General features: G+C 41.5%; 1 protein-coding gene across 1 annotated transcript in view; it reads right to left on the reverse strand.

Annotated features, from left to right (window-relative positions):
* The window catches only part of PKNOX2 (PBX/knotted 1 homeobox 2), a 114,976-nt gene that overhangs the window by 21,016 nt on the left and 77,120 nt on the right, over positions 1 to 16,840 (reverse strand). Inside the window, exons 5-7 of the mRNA XM_032229576.1 lie at positions 10,733 to 10,862; positions 6,694 to 6,791; positions 119 to 238 (exon numbers count right to left, since the gene is read on the reverse strand). Of these exons, the coding sequence (XP_032085467.1) occupies positions 119 to 238; positions 6,694 to 6,791; positions 10,733 to 10,862 (348 nt within the window). The remainder of the gene's footprint in view (positions 1 to 118; positions 239 to 6,693; positions 6,792 to 10,732; positions 10,863 to 16,840) is intronic.

Raw genomic sequence — 16,840 nt, forward strand, 5'->3', positions numbered from 1 at the left:
TAGGCACGAAAAGAGCAAGGTCTGTTGTCCAGGTTTGACTTTCTCCGAAATGCAAAAAAAAAAAAAAAAAGAACCACAAGGGGTTAATCTCTCAGACACACATGTTGATTTTGCTCACCATGAGATGCTGAAAAAGCCAGGAGCGCATAATATTGGTAGCATGTTTTGGGAGGACTCCTCGTTTGTTCTTTGACTTTTTATCTTCACTGTCAAGAAGAGTGGTCAGGTCCAGGTTAACCTGCAGGGCAGGCAGAAGAGAAAGAAAATCTTCAACAACAATGCAGGTTAAAAGAAAAGGAAGAAGAAGAAGAAGAAGAAGAAGAAGAAGGAAGCAGCCTGAGTTGCCATGGCAACACGGCTGTCAATGTTAGTCCCATTTAACGGTGGCTTCCAGGAGGGCCTGAGACAGTGTGGTGAGGGACAACAGCACAACTTTAAGAGAAAGTGACGTTCATTTGAAAATTAAAGAGGGCGGGGGGGAGAGGTGGTAGCCTTTACTTCAAGAGGGAGTCAAAACAATCTCCTTGTTTGTTTTTTTTAAAAGGCAAGATTGGAAAACAATCAGATCTCATTAACATGTTTTTGTCATCTGTAGAACCTTGATGGATAAAGACTAGCACTCTTCCATCTAGGAGAAACTTTAGTTCTCACTTTGCACTAAGCCCATCAGTTAAGTTTCTTTGGGGTTGACTTAAGAAGTCATGGGATCCCAGCCATGTTAACCTACCCAACAAACCATGGTTAAAATGAACCATGCTTCAGCTTGATGTCTAAATATGTAGATAGTTGAAGCAAGCTTATGAAATCCTGGACTTATGAATCCTCTATTTGAAAGATAGAAAAGCCATATCTCCACTATGTTCTTTGTTACCTACTAGAGTGAGATCTGGTCCCGGACTTTGGGGCAAGAGCATCCAAATGGAAATGTCTTCCATTCAAAAGTTTAATCCCGTATTAACTTGCACGTGAGTTGATCAGGTTTCAAACTTTCCCAATGGTTACACATAACCCTATCAAATTACCAAACCTATTTTTATGCCAGGCATTGTATTGTGTCAATGACACTGTCCATTTTTTTGAAGGTGGAGTCCTTCTGCTTAAGTCTTAACTTGATATAAAGAACACAGATCTTTCCCACTAGTTGTTAGTTAATGAAATGAGAGGAATTCTAACTTAGGTATAGTTTTGTTTGCACATTAGGGGCCAGGAGGTTAAAACATATGAAGAACAATTACAAGAATTATAAGCATGGCTAGTCTAGTGAAGAGAAGGACCAGGGGAGACATGATAACAGTCTTCCAATATTTGAGGGGCTGCCACAGAGAGGAGGGGGTCAAGCTATTTTCCAAAGCACCCAAAGGCCAGACAAGGAACAATGGATGGAAACTGATCAAGAAGAGATTCAACCTAGAAATAAGGAGAATTTTGTCTGACAATGAGAACAATCAACCAATGGAACAGCTTGCCTTCAGAAGTTGTGGAAGCTTTCAAGAAGAGACTGGACAGCCACTTGTCAGAAATGGTATAAGCTCTCCTGCTTGAGCAAGGGGTTGGACTCAATGGTGGGTTTCAATTTTTTTTAGAACCTCTTGTGTAGGTGTGGCCTGCTTTGTGGGAGTGCCTTGCCAGCCATATGACCGGATGGGAGTGCCTTGCCAGCCATGTGACTGGATGGGCATGGCCAACTTGTAAAATGTGGTGAAACTCACTTAACAACACTCTTGCTTAGCAACCAAAATGTTGGCTCAGAAACTCTGGCATTTGAAGCATGCAAGTCTTAAAGCTGTCAAGTTACAAGACCCTCGCACCCCTAACCCTTTAGGGAAAAAAAGCCCAGGGGTGTTCAAACTTGACAGCTTTAAGACTTGTGGACTTCAACTCCCAGAATTCCTCCTCCAGTCATGTTGGTTCAGGAACTCTGGCATTGAAGTGTGCAAGTCTTATAGCTGTCAAGTTACAAGACCCTTGCACCCCTAACCCTTTAGAAAAAAAACTCAGGGGTGTTCAAACTTGACACCTTTAAGACTTGTGGATTTCAGCTCCCAGAATTCCTCCTCTCGCTCTTCATCTTGATGATGTGCAGATGGGCGGGGGGAGGGAGCTGGAACCGGTTGTAAACGGCACTGTAGATTTGTAGAACTTCTTCTATAGAAGAGGTTAGAACTGACAGGAACCCACCCCTGCTTGGACTAGATGACCTACAAGGTCCCTTCCAATTCTGTTATTTTGTAAAGCCCTTTCAATGCAATTAACTGAAAGCACAATTTGGCAACTTCTCAGTCAAATGTCTGATTCCTTGTTGGAGAAATAGATTTCCTTAAATAAATAAGGGCCTAGATAATTAAGAGTGTCATGGGGAGCGGGATGGGCCTGGAAATCTATAGGAAGGGAAATTTCTACTCCAAGGTATTCCTTCGCCACCCCAAGAGATATGATCAGTATAATCAATGATGCGGAGCTTTTTAAATTATTGGTAGTTGAATGACAATCATTCTAAAGCAAAATAGGTCAACTTAATTCTTGAAGAAGTTTGAATCATCCATTACCTTCAGCTTTTCTAAGCAGTTAAAGACACTGACTGCACTATTGAAAAATAAGCAATTAAAGACTTAATGTAATCTTAGTGGCATCTTTAGTGAGCTGGGCTGTAAGCAGAGCACCATCTGACTGAAGCCTGTATGAAACGCACATTTGAACATTTTGAAGTATCTAGTAAAACCCTGGGACTTTCTCAAGCATTCAGTCCCAGTAGTAACTATCTGCAATACTACATCATTCTGAATGCAGTGTTTCATGTCTAATGATAGCAATGTTCCAATATCTCAGGGGCTGCCACAAAAAAAGAGGGAGTCAACCTATTCTCCAAAGCACCCGAAGGCAGGGCAAGAAGCAATGAATGGAAACTAATCAAAGAGAGAAGAAACCTAGAACTAAAGAGAAATTTCCTGACAGTTAGAACAATTAATCAGTGGAACAACTTTCCTCCAGAAGTTGTGGGTGCTCTCAACATTGGAGGGTTTTAAGACAAGATTGGACAATCATTTGTCTGAAATGATATAGGGTTTTCTACATGAGCAGGGGGTTGGACTGGGAGATCTCCAAGGTCCTGTTATTCTGTTATTTTGAACAGAGAGTTTGATCTTATTCATCAGAGCCCATTCCGACAAACAAGGAGCTGGTGTATTAAACTCAGCAGGAGAGGACTGAAGACCAATGCTTCCCTTTTGTAAATCCGTGACTGCAGCACATCTTCAGGATCAAATCACACTGTCGTCTTCCATACATTCATTTCTCATGGATGTTGTCTGTAGATGCTTAAGTGCGTGCAAGCCTTTGCAACAACTGCTCCCTTTGGTCAATGCAACTACTGTATATTGTGTATAGATTGATAGCTGACCTAATACAGTTCTCCCTCCCCCGTCTCCTGTTATGAAGAAACTCTAGTTTTCAGCAGCCTTTGAGTTCCAAGTTACCTCCAATTATATTGCCTTGTAATATCCTTCAGTCTTATTAAACTCTTTGAAAAGATGTAATTCTCAATTGGCTGGCTAGCTGAATGGACAGACAATACCCAGAAGCAGAGGATAGCAAAGAAATATCTTTTAAAAAAAAAGTAGTTGGAAAAAAAAAGACAAAGAATTGGGAAGGGAGAAGTTTTAATGAGGTTTGCAGGAAATTGGAAATTTCAGCATCCAGTTTTAAGAACACACATACACCCAACTACTCTTTCCCCCTAGTTCTTCATAAAAAAACATTTCTCCTGCATGAATTAAACATCAGGATGGCAGCCCTGTGTCAGGTATAAATGATTCCCTCAGGTGCCGCTTGCGATGTATAGCAAGGCCGGGGCTGAATAAATTACCCAGGCAATACAAAAATGACATTAAGAGTGCTTGTCCAGGGCTCCATCCTTCCCACAATATTCCCAGCCTACTTGTATTCAACACATCTGATCAATTTCCCTCTAAGATCTGAGCCACATTTGCACATTTCAGAAGGACTCGGATCTACTATTTGGGGCTTCCCCCCCCCCCCCCCGCTAGATTCCCACTCAGAGAGAGCTAAGAATTAGGAATCTCACTGTGGAGCGCTGCGTTTTTCTAGTCTTTTATTAAGCGTTCTATAAAAAAAAAGAAAGGAAACAAGCCTTGATCCAGAAGGTGAAAAAGGGAAGGCCTGGAGACCTTAAAAACAGCTTGGAGACTGACTAGGTGCAATGGAAGTCCCAATAGTGCTGAATCAGTAGGAAGCATCGGCACATCAATGCACAGGTGTTTTTTTTAATGATTCAAGCTTGTGTAGCAACTGCTGTTATGATTTGCTTCTCATTAATACAAAATAGGACAGTTAAGAAGCAGGAGAAGAACTGGGATACATTTCAAGAAGCAGGTAAAGATTTCTGCATACAAAAATCCAGTGGGGAAAACTAACAAGGAAGGCTGTTTTCTACCAGCACAAGATCTTAATTATTCATGCCTCTGTTCTCGGAATCTTTTGTTTGAATGATTTAAATGTTGTGCGGCTGGAAACAGGTTGTATATTTCTTTGATTATAAGTATTAAAGGTGGTGTTAGAAAGGCAGCTGGACTTCTGGTTTGTACCCCGATGCAACATCAGGATGTTAATATAACGGAGTAGCTGAATGAGGGCTAGTGGTAGTGGGGACCCTGATGTGTTCTTCCTTCTTGCCCCATTTCTTCAAGAATAGTGATTGTGCAGGTTGAACTACCATGACTGGATTGTAAAAATTAAGGTTGGAGGCTCTTTGGTGTTCTGAGAATAGTATGATAGCTGTTGTGGCCCAGAAGGAGCCGTTGGTGCTGCCACCAGACTCCGACAGCGAGGGGCCCTATGAGTCGGCCCTGGAGGATGTGGAGGACCCTGGACAGGGTTCCGACTCCAAGCAGGGCGCAGAGAGACTGGCTGGCCAACAGGTGGCGCCTGAGCCTTGGATCAGTGGGGAGGAGACAAGGGAGAGTGATCCAGAAACCAACAGTGAGTTGTTCCGGGATGCACGCTGTCGAAGAGCTACTTGGCGTCAAGAACAACTACGTAATTACAGTAGGTAATTACGCTCAGCTGATGGTCATTAGGCTCCTCTCCAGACTATAAAAAGACTGCTGGTGCCATGCCCTTCTTGCAGAAGTCAACGCTTGGACTAAAGAGAAGCTAACTTGGCAGGCTGGATTGCTGCCAGAGTTAGTCTGAATTGCTGCCAAGGTTTGTCGGACTTGCTGCCAAGGTCCTTATCTGTTTGTTTACTTGGCTTTCAGGCACTGAAATTCTGGTCTTGTTATTAAAGGACATTCCATTTTACGCTTGTCTCGGCTTTCGTTACTGGACAGAGAAGGGGGTCAGAACAGATAGCCATAAAAACAAACGGATCATAGAACAAAACACTCCAGAGTTTTCACTCAAACACAAATGACCAGGCTCATCATAATGTGGACATAGTAGGCAAAGACCCAGATCTCAGGAGGAGTCTACAATGCTGGGAAGAGAAGAGGATGACAGTATCAAAGCAGCAATAGCAATAGCAATAGTAATAGTACCTGGACCTATATACTGCTTCATAATGCTTTACAGCTCTCTCTAAGCGGTGTACAGAGTCAGCATATTGCCTCCAACAACCTGGCTCCTCATTTTATTGACCTTGGAAGGATGGAAGGCTGAGTCAACATGAGCAGTTGAGAATCAAACTGCCAGCAGTTGCAGAATTAGCCTGCAATGTTGCATTCTAACCACTGTACCACCAGAGCTCTTTTGATGGATTCAAACGTCGATGGACTCAGCTATGGAAACAATGGGACCCACCATTGAAAGATCTAAAGATCAAGATGAGGACAGAGCCTCCTAAAACAGAAAATCTATTTTAATAGTCCTTAAGAGTCAACACTGACATGGTAGCACATAATCAAACAGGTAGATGGCAATCAAGAATTAGCATTTGTGGATCCTTCTGCTGCCATGCTTAGTGGTGAGGTCCCAGTAGGAGCAATATCAAAAAGCAGAAGAGAAGGAAAAAACCCTTTCTTATTAAGGCAGGATAGGTGTAGTAGGTTACTAGCCTTAGTCATACCCATTCCTCATGCAGTACTCCATGCTCATCACTGGTCAGCACCTGAACTCTGAGATCTTTTCACAAGGTATATAAAATACTGGTCGGTGACTGCAATAAAGATAGCAAAGAACAGTTTTTCCTCCAACCCCACTCATGCTATTCCTGTTTCTCTAAACTAGAGGCTGCCTAATCTACGGTATACACATTTTTAAATTTTGTACTTAAAAACAGCCATTCAAACATATCTTCCTCAAACAGAGATCTTCGGTAGAGGAATAACCTTGCCTGGAATGGACAGATGATCACTCTCCACCCACTCTCCAATTTACCTAATGTCAGGCACATCCACATATTTCCCCTAATGAATAACAGAATAACAGAGCTAGAAAGAATCTTGGAGGTCCTCTAGTCCAACCCCCTGCTCACGTAGGAGATCCCATCCCATTCCAGTCAAATGACTTTCCAATCTCTCCTTAAAAACTTCCAATGATGGAGCAACCACAACTTCTGGAGTCAAGCTGTTCATTGTTCTCACTGTCAGGGAAGTTCTCCTTCAAGCTTGGGAAACACACAAGACCTGCAAACGCTTTGGAATAATCGGGTGACTTCTGGAGCACTCTTTCCATTCTTACCTGTGCATTCTGGATCTGAATAGCCCCCTGAGGAATTGCTTGGGTTAGCACCTGGCCCTGAGATGTTACCATAGTTACAGGCTGGTAAAGGGCTCCACCTGGCAAAGAGATAGGATTTCACAATTTAAAGAAGTCTACAGCCAACAACAAAGGCAACAGCTAAAACCCACAAGCCAGCAAAGTTTTAACCAACCTTATGTGTTTGAAATTGTTTTTGAAAAAAAAAAACCTCTGGTTATCACGGGAATCAACATTAATCATCTTTGCCTGAAAGATGTCATGTTTATCCTAAATTCATGATCGTAAGGACTGACTTGAAAATATGAACTTTAAACTTGGACAATCTATGGCTCCCAAGTGTCTTTTTTGCAACCTGCACCACTCTCTGAAAAGTTGGCAAACAACTAATCAGTAATTTTTAAGCTGGAAAAAATAAGAAAATATAACAGTGTGTTAAATCTGGAATCGATTGATCACACTTCACTTATTTTTTCAATTGTCCCTTGATAGGGAAATTCTGATTTCATCCTTTCTTATCATTACTGAGCCTCTCACTGGATGATGATGATGATGATGATGATGATCATCATCATCATCATCACTTGCCCAACCTATTGAATACATGAATAAATAAACCAACAGCTTTTTTTCTCTCTCCTTAAATTAAAAATTGTGAAAAAGAAGGTTCTCAAAATGAAAAACAAATTTGTTTATTCATTGCTGGCAATGCGTGACCCGACAACAGTGCGCCAACAAAACCGCAGTGATAAAACCGCGATGTCGACAGCGCGCCCACAAAGGCACGCTGACAAAAGAGCGGCGACAGAAGCGCGATTACGGTTAAAGTAAGGGTTAGGGTAAGGGTAAGGGTTAGGGTTAGGTTTAGGGTTAGGTTTAGGGTTAGGGTTAGGGTTAGGGTTAGGGTTAGGGTTAGGTTTAGGGTTAGGTTTAGGGTTAGGTTTAGGGTTAGGTTTAGGGTTAGGTTTAGGGTTAGGTTTAGGGTTAGGTTTAGGGTTAGGTTTAGGGTTAGGTTTAGGGTTAGGTTTAGGGTTAGGTTTAGGGTTAGGTTTAGGGTTAGGTTTAGGGTTAGGTTTAGGGCGCGCTTCTGTCGCCGCGCTGTTGTCGGCGTGCTTCTTCACTCATTCGTCGGTGCGATTTTGAACTTGCGTTTTTCCCCCCGCGGTTTTGTCGGCGCACTTTTGTCAAGCGCGCATTTGTCGGTGAACCCTGGCAGTGAGTTTATGAATTGCTCATGAATGGAAATAGAATATGACCATACATGGTGACGTGAGGATTTCACCTTGATGGATGGATAGCTGAACAAATGCTTGCATTCAATATACAAATGCAATAGATTCATTTACTGAAATACAGTTTATGCTCATGTCGTATAAAAACAGTAGCTCCAGAAAGGTTAGAAACAGAACAGGTGCAAAGATGCATGCATGCAACCTCATTCCCACCATGCAATTTGCTCTTTGGTAGATCTTCACACGTTGGGTAATAAATAGGCTTGCAAGTTGGTTCAGCTTACTAATTTGCTTACTAATTCCCCAATGATCAGAAGACCTGGTATGGCATAGACTGCACTGTGGGATGAGAGCACTGATTAAAAAGCACAGGCCAACTGCTCACACTCTTTCATACAAGAGTGGGCAAACGTAGATTCTGGAACTCCATACAGCTTTTCCAAATCCCTGGAACAATTCAACTTTTGCTGAAAACTGGTGTCAGTGTGCATCATCATTCCTTCACGGTAGAACATGCTAAAAAAATAGCACTTCTGAAATCTCTTTCTGATACCAGTTATATTTTTGGGGTGTGTGGTGCTTAGTGCAATACTGAATTCAAATCTCATGAGGACTGAACTCTAAGAAACTTGCTGATTCCATGTACAGGGAGTTCTCAACTTACAACCTTTCATTTAGTCACCATTCAAAGTTACAACTGAACTGCACTGAAAAAAATGACTTACCACCAGTCCTTGCACTTAACAATCATTGTAGCATCCCATGATCTAAATGCTTGCGTCACGTGATCAAACTTGGGTGCTTGGCAACTGGCATGTATTTATACCACTTCACAGAGCTCTACAGCCCTCTCTCTAAGCTGTTTATAGAGTTGGTATACTACCCCTAACAATCTGGGTCCTTATTTTACCGATCTTGGAAGGATGGAAGGCTGAGTCAACCTTGAGCCGGTCAGGATCAAACTCCTGGCAGTCGGCAGAATTAGCCTGCAATGCTTCATTCTAACTACTGCGGCATCATAGCTCTTATACGAGCAAAGCAAATGGGGGAAGCCAGATTCGCCTAATGCCTGTGTGATTCACTTAACAGCTGCAGTGATTTTGCTTAATAACCATGGCAAAAACAGTTATAAAATTGGGCGCGATTCACCTTGCTTAACAGTGGAAATTTTGGTCCCCATAGCGGTCATAAATTGGGGACTATCTTTGTAAAGACAGATTGCCATTGGAGAAGGTTTTCTGAAAAGGGAGAAGCTTTTAAATGTCAATACAGTCTCTTAAATAAAAAACAAAAAGAAAAGCCTGTGATTCCTGTGTGCTGAGGACCTGGACAATTAGTAAAAATAAAAATAAATAAAATTAAAAATTGAAACAAATTTTAAAAAGCAATGTGTGTGCATTGAGGGAAATTCTGGAGAGGCTTCTGAGGAATGCACATGTGGGACTTTGCAGTGCAATAGAATCAGTCCCTAAGGTGGGTGGAAGGGAGAGAAAAAGAAGAAGAGGAGGGAGGAAGAGAAAGAAAGAGAAGGAGAGAAGGTAGGAAGGAGAAGAAAAAGGGTAGGAGTAGGGAAGAGGTAAGGGAAGGAAGAAGGGGATGGAGAGGAGGAAGGAAGGAAGTAGAGAAGGAAGGGAGGGAGAAAAGAAAAGAAAGAGAAAACAAGGTGGTGTCATAGTAGGTGCGAAGGATAGTAAACAAAGCATTTCAAACTATACCTTATAACAGTTCAAATGCAATAATAATAATATAAGAATGGCAAAGAAAAAAATAACTATGTGAATGTATACCTATAACTGTATGTAAGAGAATAAATGACAGTAAAAATATAAAGCATAATATAGGTAAATAATATTTGGTCATAAGTAGCTAAGTATAAATAAATAAAGAATTGTACATACAAATGGATAACGAACAAGGAAATTATGAATGCAAGATAGAAATGTATAGTAGGGAAAACACTAACTGCAAAGAAACCGATTCGGAACTGTGGTATGATATACGATGGAACTTATTGTTCCTATGTTGTTTTTAAGTTATGTGTTTGTTTCTGTTGATGTGCTTATGTGTTTAAAATAAAAAATTATATAAAAAAAAAAGAATCAGTCCCTAAAATGTGATTCAGGGGTCATAGGAGTTCTTTGCCTGCCTGCCTGCCTGCCTGCCTGCCTGCCTGCCTGCCTGTGACCCGTCAAAAGCGGGAACGTCATAAACGTGCCGACAACACCGCGGCGCTAAAACCGCGATGTCAAAAGCGCGCCGACAACAGCGCGCCGACAGAAGCGCGATTTCATTTAAGGTAAGATTTACAGTTAGGTTTAGGGTTAGGTTTAGGTTTAGGGTTAGGGTTAGGTTTAGGGTTAGGTTTAGGGTTACGTTACAGCGCGCTTCTGTCGGCGCGCTTTTGTCGGCGCGCTTTAGGGTTAATTAGTCGCTCATTCGTTGCACGGTTTTGTCACCGCGCTTTAGACACCGCGGTTTAGTCAGGCACACTTTTGTTGTGCGTGCATTTGTGGTGGAACCCTGCCTGCCTGCCTGCCTGCCTGCCTGCCTGCCTGCCTGAAGGCAACACTTTCGCTCCCAAACCACCTTTTGGGAGATGAAGTCCCAGCCCTGCACAGCCTTACTGAGAAGAAGAGGCTACAGGGAGATTTGCGCGCATTAACCGATTTCCACACTGCTCTGTCTAGACTATGCATAGTTCAAATCTGGTGGTGGAAGGGGGTTAAAAATACCAAGCATGCAAAAGACGCAACTAACATGGTCACGGAAGTATGCTCCACGCCTCCCACCTGTCACAACTTGTGAGTTGACTGTTGCCATGGAGATATTCCCCTGCTGCAGTGCTGAGGCAGGTACCACAATTCCTTGGGGGTTGCCAGGTAGGGCTGTCATGGAGTTGGGAGAATTTTGCAACATATCCTAGAGAGAGAGAGAGAGAGAAGAAAAGAAAGGAATGGGGAAGACACTCAGTATTCGATGCCCACAACCAATAATATTTCAGCGCTAAGAACTTCTTAAATGAAAACAAAGATGGGTATCACCATCACCCTCATCCTTTTTTCTCTCTAGGGTTTGCTTTATTTCCTTTTGATATTGAGGCTTATAGCATGAGCTGAGACACAATAAGAGGCTAGTGATTATTTGATAACTTATAAGGAGCAACAAAAGGTAGCTCAGTGGCTAAGATGCTGAGCTTGTCGATCAGAAAGGTTGGCAATTTTGTGGTTCGAATCCCCAGTGCCACGTAATGGAGTGAGCTCCTGTTACTTGCCCCAGCTTCTGGCAACCTAGTCGTTCGAAAGCACGTAAAAATGCAAGTAGAAAAATAGGGAGAACCTTGGTGAGAAGGTAACAGCATTCCTTGTGCCTCCAGCATTTAGTCACGCCGGCCACATGACCATGGAGACATCTTTGGACAGCACTGGCTCTTCTGCTTTGAAACGGAGATGAGCACCGCCCTCCAGAGCCGGGAACAACTAGCACTTATGTTCGAGGGGAACCTTTATTTTTACCTTTAAGGAGCAACAAAGTTCTTATCTAATCCTTAGACAAGACCCACTGACTTTTTCTTCACAGCTATGCCTCCGGAAGCAGCCTACTCAGAAACCCATGCAAATCAGGACCCCATTATCCTTTGGAGTTTGCACAGTCCCTGTGCCAATTTTGAGATGCAATTCTCAACTCAAAATGATTGTACATTTGGGAAAGTTGTAAATTTGGAAATTAAATACATCTAGGTAAAAGTAGGAAAGTGAGTGAGAGAGAACCTGGAAAGCCTTTATAAAACTAAAATATTTGACTGTCTGTGTTATCAATGCATAGTTGGGATAAAAATGTTTGAAAATAAAATACAGGTAAAATAAAATACAGGTAAAATAAAATACAGGTAAAATAAAATACAGGTAAAATAAAATACAGGTAAAATAAAATACAGGTAAAATAAAATACAGGTAAAATAAAATACTCAACTTACAACAGTTCATTTAGTGACTATTCAAAGTTGCAATGGCACTGAAAAAAGTGAGTTTAGACTATTTTTCACACTTACAACCATTGCAACATCCCCATAGTGACATAAACAAAAATCAGATGCTTGGCAACTGATTCATATTTATGACAGTGTCTCTGGGTCCTTTTGTAACCTTCTGACAAGCAAAGTCAGTGGGGAAAGCAGATTTGCTCAGCAAATGTGTCACTAACTTAACAATTGTAATAATTCACTTAACAATTGTAATAATTCACTTAACTGTGGCAAGAAAGGTTGTAAAGTGCGGAAAAATTCACTTAACAAATGTCTCGCTTAGCAACAGAAATTTAGGGCTCAATTGTCGGCCTAGTTTGAGGACTACCTGTAGAGATGGAAAAATAGAATTTGAACGGTGAGGTATCCTTGTTGGAAAACTGGTTTTCCTGATACACAACCAGTCAATAAACTTCTTAGGAACTTCTGACTCCTCGGATTTCAAGTGAGCCCCCACAATATGACTTTGGCAATTCAGCTTTTAGGCTTCTTGAGTACATTGTACAAGCCATCTGCTCTTCCTGGCTGTCACTAGCCTTGCCAGCAAGACAAGCCTTTTGCCAAGGCAAACTAAATTTATAGTGAGACATTCCTTTCCGCGAGCTGGTGGCATTATCAGTATGCAACAGAGGGAAAGCCCCGAAGCAGAATAGACACAGAACAGAAATATTCAATTATTAAGAAAGACAAGTCTTGTAATTTTTTTTTTGGGGGGGGGGAGATAACAGGTCAGCATTCAATTAACACTTTTCATTGCTCATTATGTATTTGTCTTATCTAAGTAAATCCATATAGCTAATATTACTTTCTTCAAGATGCTGATCAATATATAATGAACAATGTTCCACCATCCAGAAAAATGCCAATGTATGGGAAAGTAACCCAGCAGAAACACTGTTTGACTGATTTCTTATATCTTCGTAGTATTCACTGATGTATTTTTTGGACAGACATTCCGTTTCCATCCTGGCTTGCTATTCTGAAGAGTTGGAGCCTTGTTGCTTCCCCGATATTTAAGAAATCACATCTTGGCTTGATGTTCACAAGTAGAGTTGTGGTATGACTTTGGTTTATTCCAGACATTATCAGAGGGTTGGCTGTAGGAATCTACTTGATGCTTGTTATTTTTATCACAAATAGCAATAGCAATAGCAGTTAGACTTATATACAGCTTCATTGGGCTTTCAGCCCCCTCTAAGCGGTTTACAGAGTCAGCATATTGCCCCCACAGTCTGGGTCCTCATTTCACCCACCTCGGAAGGATGGAAGGCTGAGTCAACCTTGAGCCGGTGAGATTTGAACCATTGAACTGCAGATAACAGTCAGCTGAAGTGGCCTGCAGTACTGCACCCTAACCACTGCGCCACCTTGGCTCTCATGAATAGTACATCAATTGGGTCAGAGGAAATATAATAGCTGCCGATCCAACATGCATCAGCAATGGTTAGGTTGTCTGTTAACATATATTCAACCTAGGATTTTGTTATCAGGAACAGAACCTTAACTTTCAAACAGAGATCTGTTCCTGGTCTTTTTCCAACAATAGTTTTTCGGTAAACTGGAGAAGAATTGTTAAGCAATTGCAAAGCAGAAACTTCTGCAAATCTTTGAAAAATTGATTCAGAAACTGAGAGCTGGTTTGGTGTAGTTGTTAAGGCGCTGGCCTAAAATTATATCTGACCTATATTATATCTGTCCTAAGTGGTGCTTTTCCAAAAGGCACCTGATTTTAAAATGTCTGCAGAATGAAACTGAAACCATGAAGCAGTGTGACTACAGATAAAACATCCATCCAGGATTCTTTTAAATCCTTTCTTACGATGAGAAATGACTACTTTTGTGTATGTATGTAGAACTTCCAAAAGTTCAAAATTTCAAAAATGAATATTTTCTACTGGAGTTTAGTCGTTTTTAACAAAGCCTTCCCCCAAATAAAATTTTTAGTGTCATACTATTTTGTGCCGTTCCCTCAATAAGGGAAGTTACACTCATACTTTGATACCAGTATGAATAGATCTGTAGAATAAATTTAAAATTCAGTGAATGAGTAGACAGTCATGCCTATTCAGATTTTCATGGAAAGCAAATATAAAACTTCAAAAACTGGAAAGTCTTTGAAAGTCTGGATGCTTTCAAGTTGCCTTAGCATTTCCTAAAGCAAAGAATTTTTTAAACTGTCAGAATAACTTAGATGTCTATTGCTTATATTAAGCCCACTATTTCCATATTCAATAAAGATTACCACTTAGAGGTTAGCTAGTACAGTTACTGTATTTACATATGCGAGACAATCACTTTGTAATTCAAGGAGTGAATGATCTTTGAGTTATAATCTAAGAGGAGAGAACAAACTTAGAACTAAGGAGAAATGTCCTGAGTGTTAGAATAATTAATCAATGGAACCACTTGCCTCCAGAAGTTGTGGTTACTCCAACACTGGAGGTTTTTAAGAAGAGATGGACAACCATTTGTCTGAAATGTTAGAGCAGAGGGTTGGACTAGAAGACCTCCAAGGTCCTTTCCAAATCTGTTATTCTGTTATTCTTCTAATAGAGGAGTGGATCCTTCAACCATAAGGAATCTGTTCTACAACAGCTTCCATCATTTTTTACTATTGGACTTGTTGATGAGACTGATGACAGTTGAGGTTCAGAACATCTGGAGGGGTCAAAGTTTTCCATTGCTGCAATCTTTCCTAATGACCTGATGCTGTTGTATTACGAGCTTCATCATTTCTTGATAGGAGACATGCGGCGCTGAATGAGGTCCAATAATACAGTATGCAAGGAACCATGGTTGAGAAAGGCTGCACTAATGGAAAAAGAAAGGAAGACTCGCTTGTGCTGTTTGGAGACCTCCTTCCCTGGGGAAAAGGAGAATTGTGCACAAAGCTCTCCATCACTTATATGCCCATCTTTGGAAGGTTTATTTGGAGATTCCTTGAGATATTCTGTTGTAGCATAAGTGCAGGCATGCACAGGTATGCTGGAACACGTATGCGGAACTAGTCAGCAGTAATGATTTACCATAAGGTCAGTAATACAAACTGCTGACTTTGAGCATTATGTAGGGCAGAGGCTACAACTTGCTGACTTTGAGCATTATGTGGGGGTCAGAACTTTGTGTGCCAGTAAAAGATTTACCTGCTGACTATGAGCATTACTAGGGTCAGAGGTTTGTGTGGCAAATAGATGATTTACTATACCATAGACTTGTACAACCATGATTGGCCTACATAGACCTTGCAACTCCACCCTTTCTTTGTGTATTCTCAATAAAAGAGGCACCCGGACTCTGCTCTGGGCCGTCTCATCCCGAGGGAACTCGTGTCCGTGTCTTCCTTCATCATTGGCCTCATGGGCGACCCGCGGAGAAATCGCAATATTCAGTTCATATATTGAAAAGGATCTCGTCTCATGTCAGAAATGCAGGAACCAGAGAGGGGGAAATTATTTATTTAAATTTCAAAAGATTACAAATTTCAATGAAAGCAAATTTATTTAATTCTCAGCCCCATTGATGGCAGGGATATTTCCAAGCAGCAAGCCAGTCTGCGTGCATTTTGGTCCCAGGGGCCCCCCACTGTAAAAGACGCATAGTTGTTTGAATAGTGCCACATTCGCAGTAAATATCCTTGTCCTCTGATAGAATCTCCCTTTTTTTTCCCCTTTGTGGTCTTAAGTTCTAGCCAAACCACGGTGCGGTCTATTTAAACATCTCCAAAACATCAACTTCTTCTCTGAACCTCCAGGCAACTCCTCAAGTGGTTCTCTCCAATTATAAAGACATTTAATTTGAAATTTCCATATTTTTAATCATTTAATCTGTTTGAGGTGTAATAACAATCTCCCCGGCACAATCTAAAAAGCTCCTTCTTGATTTCAATCAAAAAAGGATCAGAAACCTAAATCTTGAACGCTCTTCTTCTGCACGGTGGGTAGAAGGTAACCAGCTCTTCTCCTTGTATGGATTCACCACTATCTAATGATTTCTATTCTTCCCTTCTAGGGCCATCCTTAGAATCACACCAGGCAGTGTGAGAAAGGGAAGGAGGTATGTACATCTGGCCATCCAGATCCATAGCTCCAGCGGGAAACGTGAACTTCACTTAAATATTTTATTCCACACTTGCATGCCTTTCCTCCCAGCCTAGTATTTTACGTGGGGCAGAATGAAAACTGCCCAATTTGTATAACTGCAGAGGGGAAAAGAGAGTCCCGTTTCGGCATTGAACTTGCATTCTCTTCTTTTCCCAAGGCTGCTTGTTCTTCTCTCTCTCTTTCTCTCTCTCTCTCTCCCTGTAACACGAATCTGAGTAATTAACAACTTGAGGAAAACATTAGCAAGCTGCCTTCAACAATGCTGGCACCAGAGTGGGATTTTTATCCTGCTGCATCATTTTCCAGTGGGGTGGGGGGGTCAAGATCACCATGAGCGCAGATGATTCTTCTATTTCAAGATGCTGGGATTAATTCTGAACCATGACAAATTTCACTCTCTCTCTCCCCTTTCTTAAAACAGATACGTTATGCTAAGATGCCTTGGAAGAAAAACATTGACTTTTCAGTGCTCCTAGCCACTTCCTTTCAGATGTGGTTCTTTTAGAATAGAGTAGAGTAGAATAGAATATCAGTGTTGGAAGGGATCTTGGAGGTCTCCTAGTCCAACCCCCTCCTCAAAAAGGAGACCCTATACCATTTCTGACAGGTGATTGTCTAATCTGTTCTTAAAAGCCACCAGTGATGCAGCATCTACAACTTCTGAAGGCATGCTATACCACTGGTTGATTACTACTGTAATGCGCTCTACATGGGGCAGCCCTTGAAGAGCATTCGGAGACTGCAGCTTGTCCAGAATGCAGCCGCGCGAGCGATTG

The sequence above is a fragment of the Thamnophis elegans genome, chromosome 13, assembly GCF_009769535.1.
Source record: "Thamnophis elegans isolate rThaEle1 chromosome 13, rThaEle1.pri, whole genome shotgun sequence".
Classification (NCBI taxonomy): Eukaryota; Metazoa; Chordata; class Lepidosauria; order Squamata; family Colubridae; genus Thamnophis; species Thamnophis elegans.